This window comes from Pediculus humanus, genomic scaffold, assembly GCF_000006295.1.
Source record: "Pediculus humanus corporis 1103172108314 genomic scaffold, whole genome shotgun sequence".
Taxonomy (NCBI): domain Eukaryota; kingdom Metazoa; phylum Arthropoda; class Insecta; order Psocodea; family Pediculidae; genus Pediculus; species Pediculus humanus.
In genome coordinates this window covers 60,583-70,947 of record NW_002987883.1, presented here as the reverse complement: position 1 = coordinate 70,947, position 10,365 = coordinate 60,583, and the positions used below count along the sequence as shown (strand labels likewise).

Here is a 10,365-nt window from a genome sequence, read left to right as displayed (position 1 = left end):
ACATAACTCATCATACCTTTTTTTCTTTTTTTTACTTATCAAAAGATAAATATTTATTTTTACAATAAAATTATTTATCACATTATTATCCTCATTGTATTTTATTTATTAAATTTAAAAAATTGTATTTTCAGTTTTGAAAAAAAAAAATTTTTATATATGTGTATAACTTTAGATTCGGATTCCAAAAAAAAAAATTTAATTTAATATCACAATTTTTTTTTTTTTTTTCAATCAATTTTTCAAAGTCTGATTGATGTATATAAAAAAAAAAAAAAATTAAAACTTTCCATTGGAAGCTTTATAAATTTTAGGACAATAATTTAGAGCATAGTAAAAAAAAGGAATATCCAAATTGTTTTTTAAAATAAATTTCGATGACATTTTATTCCAATAATGTATTGTATAACTATGATTTGATATTTTTCTTGCGAGATCCGTATTACCTTCTTGGAAAAAAAATTCAGGGTCGTTATATGAAAAAGGTGCAAAATATTCCGTTGGATAAATTGAAAAACCTTGACAATCACTTTCAGGCATTCTGAGTACATCATCCGTCATGCATTTTCTTTTTAAAACTCTTGTAATTACTCCAGGTCCATTGTGTCCCCAAAAATACCCGATAAATGTGCTGAAACAAATTTTATCATGACTTTTATTAGATTTTTTTAAACAATAATTAGTTGGAAAATTAATTGAATAAAAATATTTACCTTGCTAACTCTTCGACGCATTCTTTAGCCGTACTTCGTCCCACTTCATCGTAACTAAATCCTAATATTCCTGAACCTAAAGATGAATTCGATTCTGCTCCTGACGGTTTAAAAGTTTAAAAAAAAAATTTATTACGTAAGGATTTAGAAAAAATTATTTATTTATTGATTACCTGCAAAATTTTTCAGTCCACTTAACGATTTTAAAACTATAACATCTAAATCTAAATAAATTCCACCGAATTTATATAAGGTAGCATAACGAAGAACATCGCTGGAATGTGCCACTGGCCAATAACTATTATTTAAAGCTCCTGAGGTATATATTACATGTAATGGAGTATTTGATAAATACCTGAAATAAAAATAATAACTGATTGTAATAACTAAGTTATCATTTCTATTAATTAATTTGTTAACCTTTTTTTTTTTTTTTTAAATAATATTTAAATATTTAATTTTACTTACTCGGAAAAATTAATATGTCTCACTTTAAAATTTTTATATGAAAGTAATTGATGTATTAATTTGTTGTTAGTATTTTTTAAAGGTGTTAAAACTGGACTAGTAATTAAAAGAAAAACATCTAAAATAAAATTATTATTATTATTATGTTAGTTTATTAAAAATTAATTTTTTTATTTGTTTTCAGATAAAAATTAATGTAAATTTATTCGAATATTAAAAAAAAAAAAAAAAATTAAGAAAGATTTTTTAAGATATTTAAAACGCCCCAGTTTTTTTTTATATGAGTCGTATCATTTTGCATTTTATTATTATTATTATTTCTTATACAAAAAGCTCAAGGTTATTCTAAACAATCAAACAGTAAATAAAAAGTCAAATTAATTTTTTTTAAGGTTTTCATTGCATGATAAAAAAAAAAAAAAAAAAATTTTTTTTTGTTTACCTTTTTCAGGATGAGCTCTTAAAGCAGATTCTACAGAACAAGCTTGTCTCGAATTAATAACAATATCCGTTAAATTTTTCGGGCAAGAAGTTTCATGAAAATAAATCCCTTTTCCCAATACGGGTTCATTTTCATTTAAAGTTATTAATTTGTTTCCGGTTAAATAAAAACAATCGATATTTTTCCGAGTTTTTCCTTTCCAATGAATTATATAACCGCTCCACGGTACGTTAAGAAATATCACAAATAATATAAAAAATAATAATAGTAATATTTTTTTGTGTAATATTCTCCATTTGCATTTGTATATATTAATTAAATTTTTATTTTTCATTTCATTATTTATTGTACCTGAAATTTAAAATTTTCATTTTAATAATTTTAATTTAATTAAATTAAGACAAGTTTTAGCAAAAAATTTTTAACCTCCTTTTATTTGATTTGCTTTATATTACAAAAATTAAAAATTTTAAAGGATTTGTTGACACAAAAACTAATTTTTAAATTAAATTTAAGAATGTCTGACTAATAATTATGGTTGTTTTCTTATACAATCATGTGAGTAAGAAATTTTATGTCTTTTATATCAACAAAGGTAAAAAAATAATAATTTGAATTTTTTTTTTTGTATTCATAAGAGTGATCCATGTGTAATTTATTTTTTTTTATAAAAATTTAAATTAAATGTTAATTTTTTTGCATTAAAAATATTTTAGAGTGTCTTTATGTACAATTTTTTTTAGTTTTTACACAAAAAACAAATTTTTTTTTGTATGTTTAAATGAATGTTCATTTTTAGTGTAATTATCCTAAGGGACATAACAAAATAATAACGAATATTGATTTTTTTTTTACTTTTGAAATTGATTTTGCGCATGAACGTTTAGCTCATATTAAAATCCTAAAGGTAGTTAGCATAAAGTTGTTTTTTCGATAAGATAATTAATGTATTTTTTTAAAAGTAATATTAGGTAAAAATAATAATTTCAATAGCAATTTTAAAGATTTTTAATTGTCTTATATCCTATCCAATTAAGTTATAACAACGTATGAGTAAAATTTCAAATTTTCTTTTCTTTTTTTTCTGACTTTAATTATTTTGTAGTTCATTTTCATGTAAACGTTAAATTGTTTTTTTTTTTAATTTTAACGTTTACTTTATTAATTTGAAATATTTTTGTATTTATAATGTAAATTAGTAACAATTAAGCAGTACGCCGTTATAAAACTTAAATGTCAAAAATAAAAACTTATTAAATTAAAAAATGATAATACTTACGAAATTTTTAAATTAAATTGAATTAAATTTTTTCATTTGTAAAACTTTTAAAAATATTTTCTATTTAAACTCGTAATTTTTAATTTCTTATCTTGGACATTTCACCGAGTAAATTATAAAAAGTAACAGGAACATTTTTAGAATGACAATGTTCTATGTACGTCTTTATGGTGCTGCTTTTATTCTTTCCGTGAAAATAGAGGGAAAATTTAATCTGCTGCCACTTCTTCATTAAACTTACTGTTTGGTTATTTAAGAATGGAAGGTTTTTTAAAAACCGGTAAATTAGGGAATAATTCTAATATTTCCTCTATTTCTAAAACAGATTCATTAAAAGGAAAAGAAGAAAATTATTCAAATATACCATGGGTTGAAAAATAGTAAGTATAAATTTATTTTTGTGAATGCTTGTCTAGTTATTAAATTTATATTAATTTTTACAAATTATTTTAGTCGTCCCAAAACTGTAGATGACATTGTTGAACAGGTGGAAGTTGTGTCCGTTTTACGTCAAACTCTTAAAGGAGCAGATTTGCCCAATTTACTTTTCTATGGACCTCCTGGGACTGGTAAGACATCTACTATTCTTGCTGCAGCACGACAGTTATTTGGAGATATGTTTAAAGAAAGAATATTAGAATTAAATGCTTCTGATGATAGAGGAATTCAAGTGATAAGAGACAAAGTCAAAACTTTTGCTCAATTATCTGCTAGTTCTACTCGTCCCGAGTTAGTATTTCAGATAATTTTATATACTTTTTTTTTATTTTTCTAATAATTTAATTTTTTTTTCAGCGGTCAACCATGTCCTCCCTTTAAAATAGTTTTATTGGATGAAGCTGATTCTATGACTTCAGCTGCTCAGGCAGCCTTAAGGAGAACAATGGAACTGTACACTAAAACTACCAGATTTTGCCTTGTGTGTAACTATGTCAGTAGAATTATTCCTCCAATTACATCAAGGTGTTCGAAATTCAGGTTCAAACCCTTAGGTATTTTGTTAGTTTACAAATGTTTTTTAAATTTATATCAATCTTATTACTATACAGTTCAATTAAAAATGTTCTAATTGGAAATTATTATTTACAGGAGAAAATAAAATTTTTGAAAGGCTCAGTAAAATTTCCAAAGCTGAAAAAGTCAACATAAATGATGATACTCTAATGACTTTGGTTAAGTGCACTGGTGGCGATTTAAGAAGAGCTATAACTTCTTTGCAATCTTGTGCTAGAATCAAAGAAGAAGGGGAACTCATTACAATTGAAGATGTCAATGAAGTTGCAGGGGTAAGTACTATTAAAATATTTTTGTGTTAAAGAATTAATTAAATCCTTACATAAATATTTTTTTAAAATCATTATAATTAAGAATCTTTTACTGTATCAGAACTAGAAAATCATACATTGTTGTTTTTGTCCTTAGGTGATACCTGACTCAGTAATTACAGAATTAATAAATACTTGTAACAAAAACAATTATACAACTATAGAAGATTTTGTAAATGAAGTTACATATCAAGCTTATTCTGTTGCACAGCTAATGGAACAACTTACAGAATATATCATTCAAGACTTCAAGTTGTCGGATAAAGCTAAGGCTACAATTTTTGATAAATTATCGGTAAGTAATTTATGTAAATTAAAAATAAATTTATTTATCAATTACTATGTATAATACTTTTTTTTTTGCAGTTATGTAGTAGTAGATTAATAGATGGAGCAAGTGAATATCTTCTTTTGATAGATCTTTGTTGCACCATTGCAAAAGCGTTACAGTTATCATAGAAATAAATATATTTTTTAAAAAAAGTTTGAAAATTTTTGCTATTCCTCAAAGCCTAGGTTGATATTACCTTTCTTAAGGAAATAAAAGTATCTAGAAAATACCAATTACTTGTGTAATATTATTTATTTTTCAAAAAATTATATAGTTACATTCATTAAAAATTTGATACAATTATTCCACGAATTGTTACATTTTGTTAATTTATTAAATAAATTGGTAACATATTTAAGAAAAAAATTTGTAATAATTATAAATCATATGCTTTAATACTGGTAGTAATTTTAATTTGAATTTAAATTAAAATTATTTCGATGTTTGTTAATAATTACAATTTTAACATAAGATGAACAAAAATAAAATTAAACAATAATTAGATAAATTTTTTTAAGTTGACAATAATGTGAAAAAAAAAAATCAAAAACTTCAAAGATTAGGAAACTATCAAAAAGTATAATTTATTTTATTTTGAAAAAAGTTTTCTAAATAAAACAAAATTTATTAAACATATATATTTTAAAAAATTTTTAAACGATTGTTATTGAATTTAAAAAATTTTTTTCTAATTCCACTTACTTTCGTGGCTGTAATTTATGTAATTACGTCATCTACTAAAAGTATAAACACAATATGAGAAGTTATTTTCATCATTACATAAATAATTATTAGAAATGGGTTTTTTAACACTTTTGAAAAAAATGAAACAAAAGGAAAAGGAAATGAGAATTCTCATGCTGTATCTTTTTTAATATATTTTATTATTTGTATATTTACACATATTTATAATTGCAGAATAATTTTAATATGTATTTTATAAGATAGTTTCATGTATTGGTTGATTTTTATTTCTTAACCAGTAATTTTTAGGGGATTAGACAATGCAGGAAAAACAACTATATTGAAGAGATTTAATGGTGAAGATATTAATTTAATTTCACCAACTCTTGGCTTTAATATCAAAACTCTTGAGCATCGAGGTTTTAAATTAAATATTTGGGATGTAGGAGGACAGAAATCATTGCGTTCTTACTGGAGAAACTATTTTGAATGCACAGATGGTTTAGTTTGGGTAATTGATAGTGCTGACAAGAGAAGATTAGAAGACTGTAAATCTGAATTACATCATCTATTAAATGAAGAAGTAATTGTTTATTTTAATTTATGTTTAATTAGTATTCGAGGGTTTGCTTTTTAGAAAATATTATAATATTATTTTTTTTCATAATTAGTCATTTAAAACTCTTCATTGCTTTATTTTAATGAAATCAGGTAATAGCTTTTTTAGTATTATTTCATTAATATTTATAAATTTTTTTATTTTTTTACAGAGGTTGGCTGGTGCTACATTATTAATATTCTGCAATAAACAAGATCTGCCTGGTGCTTTATCAAGTGAAAAAATAAAAAACATATTAGAATTAAATGAAATTAAAACACATCATTGGCAAATTTTACATTGTAGTGCCGTCACAGGTGTTAATTTATTGAAAGGAATGGATTGGCTTATCGATGATATTTTTGCTAGAATCTTTACTCTTGATTAATTTGAAATTAATTTTTTCTAAAAACAAATAATGGACTTGTTCTTTTTTTTTTTTTTTTTTTTTTTTTTTATAAATCTTAAAATTATCTTTTTTGCTTCTCAAAAAGTTTTTTGTAATTAATCTGTGATAAAATGACTCGACTAATAATTTATTGTTTTCCTTAATTAATATACTGTATTATTAACAAGAAAATACATAATAAAAATTTGTTTCATTACTTATTTTAATAAAAATGGTTTTTAAAAAAAAAAAATATCATATTAAAAATTAATTAAGAATTTACAATACAAAAACAGTAATTTTTTAAACATTTATAATTATTTTCGTTAATTAATGCCTAAAAAAAAAATTGTCAAAGAATTTGATTACTATTTGAAATTTTATTTAATTAACGTTCAAAATTAAATTTACATTAAAATTTGCTGAAATTTTTTTTTTTGTAGTTCATAATCGCAATTAAAAAATAACCCATATATTAAATAGAAATTGGATGCATTAGTGATTTTTCTTAAATTAAATAAAAAAACCAAACTTAAATAAATTCCTTATGTAGATTCAGAACCTGAATGCACTCTACGATGATTTTTAATTTAGTTTGAGAACGGTAAATTTTATTAATCACAAAATTTCTGAACGTACTCTACCAAACAAAATGCCGTGGCTTCGTGTATATTATATTTATTTATGTAATTTATTTATTTAACATTTGTGTTTAATTTTTTCTTTTTTTTAATATTATTTATAGTTATGTTAAGATGTAATATTATATATTATAATACTAGAAAATGGCTATGTCTCATCACGCAGATGCATTCAATATATCGGGTGAGTATTGAGTATAAATTGATATACATTTATTTCGAATTTAATTCCTAAATTAACTGTTACAACTAATAATTAGTTAAAAAAATTTTGATTGCAATTTCTTTAAAATTTTAAAAAGTGAATCTTTAATTATTTATTTATAAATTTACATTTAATAACCAGGTCATATTTTGGCAGTTGACTCATTCTCTGTACTACTTCCTCATAATTGTTTACAAATCAACTAAGATGTGAATCATTAATTTTTTCTTTAGTTTTCTTTTTTTACTTTAATTGTCTCTTTTCCCTAATTTATTCGTTTTTAATTTTTATATTTTTATTTATAAATAAGTTTAGTATTTTCATATTGTCGAAAAATAACCTTTTTCCCCTCAAAATTTAAATAATTGAGTGCCATGAGTTTAATCTAGGTAACCTAAAATTATTTTTATTTTGTTAAACCATTAAGTAATTGATTTTAAATTATTATTGTGTAATTAATTTTAAAAATTAATTGATTTTTAAAAAGTTTAACTAATGAAATGTTTTTTAATCTATACTTGTCCAAAACTAATTTTTAAAAAAAATTATTATCATTTCGAGTTTTCAGTTTTTAATAAAAATTTAAATTATCTTTTCAGATTTAACTCCAGAGCAACAGAAGTTATTAATCGACATTAGAAGAAGAAAACAAGAGCTATTATTGGAAATTCAGGTGAGTTTATTATTATATTACACTATACTATCTATAACTATCTATAACTATACTGTCTATTAACCTTAAACCCCAGATTGATTGGTCTGTAAGAGTAAATTTTTATCACAATATCGTAATGAACTTAGCCTATAGTTTTAAATTATTTACGGAATATTAGTTTAATTATTTTTTTAAAAAAATCATATTTATTTTTTTCTATAATATTAAATGAGTTAAACATATTTATTTTTTTCTATAATATTAAATGAGTTAATGATGATATTTTGGTCAAATTTGAGTTTTTAAAGAAATTTAGTATTTGCTAAAATGCAGATTATTTTAATTATATCTCGTGTTAATAATATTTTTATTTTAATAAGGCTTTAAATTAATTTTATCAATTTTAATTGGATAAGTAATTAAAATCATTTCGATTTTGAAAATATATCGTTAAGTAATTTTATAAATCATTTATCAATAATAATTATAAAGTTTGAGATATTTAATATTTAATATTTTTACTTTACTCGATTTATAATTTTAGTTATGACACAATCTATTCAAATTTTTCTAGTTTTTAAATTTTAAATTTTAAAATTTACCCACAATATGTAAGCAAATATGTAATATGATGATAACTACACATTTGTTAAAATAATTTCATTATTTATATGCAACAAGTTTTAAACTCTTCAGAACATTTATGGTTTTTTAATTTCTGAAAAAAAAAATTAATAATTTTTCAGTCGGACATTTTTACTTTCTTTGTGGCATTATGTATAAATTAAGCAATAAAAATGCTGAAAGGGTTAGTAATTGAACACAATACAACGAACAAAACGTGAATCATTCCTTTTCCTTCTTTTAAGTGATGAAAAAATTATTTTGAACTTTATTCTTTATATCAATTTTTTTTTTTTTTTTTTTTTGGTCTTAATATGACTGCACTTTAAAGTGCAGATATTATTTTTTTGTTCACCATTAACTATTGATTGAAAAATTGTTCATTATAAATTATAATCATTGTTATGGTTAATAAAAATAGAATGAGCTCTTTTGTTATTGATAAAAATATTAGAGTTTGTTTTTGTTAGTGGATTTTATATTGTTAATTTATTATTACGGTAAGAATTTTTTCCAGAAACAAAAAAAATTTGTTTAAACTATTCATTATTATTATCATTATTATTTTTAATTTATTTGAAATTAAAAAACGAATTCAATTCAATCATTCGAAGATTGTTTATATTATTATAAATTTTTAACTTAATTCTTTTTTAAGTTTTTGGAAAATTAAAATGCAACTTGAAATAATTATTTGAGGATCATAAAAAAATTAAATGAATAAAAAAAAAAAAGAAGGAATGAATATAAATTTGTTTTAAGACAAGTTTATTAATTTATGAATTACATAAACTTATAAAAAATTGAATTGATATGCGCAGTATGAGTATAATAACCTAATTTTCATGGCGGATTTTAAAAATAAATAAAAATTTTTTTTTTTTTTTTGTTTTAAACGCATAACTAATGACATTTTAACTTTCGTTGTGAAATCACACAAATCATATTTATTTTAATATATATTAATTTGATTTAATATATAGTTAATCAATAACTGAAAAGAACAATTATTATGGCAATAGTTTTATTTTGTAGAATTCATAGCAATTTAAATATGATTTATTTACTTGAAAATTAAATCTTCCAGATAAAATTTTAAAATAGCGTATTTGTAGAAAAAAAATAGAGACATTTAATTTAAAATTATTGATTTATATGCATATTTTTCATGGATGTTCAACTAGTTTTTTTTTAGTATTTACAAAAATAACCACTGTGATAAAAATTTTCCACGGGAAAAATAAAAAAATAAATTTTTACACACGAGATTTATAGGTAAATTATATTTTCATTTGATTTTAGAACAAAATGAAATTTAAAAAAAAAAAAAAAATTATTATTCGTTTAGTTACATAAAGTTATTATATATATTTCTCGTTAAAAAAAAAAAAAAAAAAAAGAAACAAGTTAACAGTGAATATTTGCTTTCGTGTAGCGTGATAGTATGTGTAGTTTTCTCGTTTGAAAGTTTTATTTTTTTATTTTTTTTTTTTTTTTTATTCAGTGTCTAAGCGGTGATCGTCGAGTCGAGTGTTGTGTCGAGTGTTTTAACACAGAATAAATGTTTCGGATTCAAGTTTTCGTTGATAAGTTATCGGATTTATTAAAAAATAATAATAATTTAAAATTACGAATTTTAGGTAATATATTAGGTGCGTTACCGTTTAAAATTTGTGGAAGTGTTTTTAAAAAAAAATAATAATAATAATCATTGCTTTTCTCTGAAATTAGTAGTGTTGTTTTATTTTTTGTTTCAAAAGCCACTGCACAACAAGCCGTTTAAAATTACGTACACGTCGTACTTTGAGATTTAAAAAAATTTTTTTTTTTTTATTTATAATTAATTATCAATGTGAAATAATAATTGGTTTTGATTAGATGCCCGTTCTCGTAGCGATAAAATATATATCTAAATTTTTTTTTTTATTATCAATGCGATACGTTAAAAATGCGGGAAATAAATTTTACTGGCACTTGTAGTAGTTAATATTTGTTTAAGTGATAATTAGATT

At 21.8% G+C, this 10,365-nt stretch overlaps 3 protein-coding genes across 3 annotated transcripts; 2 read left to right on the top strand and 1 right to left on the bottom strand.

Moving 5' to 3' along the window:
• Positions 1-279: 279 nt before the first annotated feature.
• Positions 280-1,957, bottom strand: Phum_PHUM591580 (Lactosylceramide 4-alpha-galactosyltransferase, putative; the record flags this gene model as incomplete). Its single annotated transcript, XM_002432505.1, has 5 exons — positions 280-631; positions 714-813; positions 887-1,068; positions 1,182-1,299; positions 1,624-1,957. The coding sequence occupies 5 exons, from the start codon at positions 1,955-1,957 to the stop codon at positions 280-282; spliced, it is 1,086 nt and encodes a 361-aa protein (XP_002432550.1).
• Positions 1,958-3,160: 1,203 nt separating this feature from the next.
• Positions 3,161-4,686, top strand: Phum_PHUM591570 (Replication factor C subunit, putative; the record flags this gene model as incomplete). Its single annotated transcript, XM_002432504.1, has 6 exons — positions 3,161-3,282; positions 3,356-3,631; positions 3,698-3,894; positions 3,992-4,188; positions 4,325-4,522; positions 4,594-4,686. 6 exons carry the CDS (start codon positions 3,161-3,163, stop codon positions 4,684-4,686), a joined length of 1,083 nt encoding a protein of 360 aa, XP_002432549.1.
• Positions 4,687-5,355: 669 nt separating this feature from the next.
• Phum_PHUM591560 (uncharacterized protein) lies at positions 5,356-6,228 on the top strand (the record flags this gene model as incomplete). Its single annotated transcript, XM_002432503.1, has 3 exons — positions 5,356-5,420; positions 5,552-5,825; positions 6,013-6,228. The coding sequence occupies 3 exons, from the start codon at positions 5,356-5,358 to the stop codon at positions 6,226-6,228; spliced, it is 555 nt and encodes a 184-aa protein (XP_002432548.1).
• Between the last annotated feature and the right edge of the window lie 4,137 nt (positions 6,229-10,365).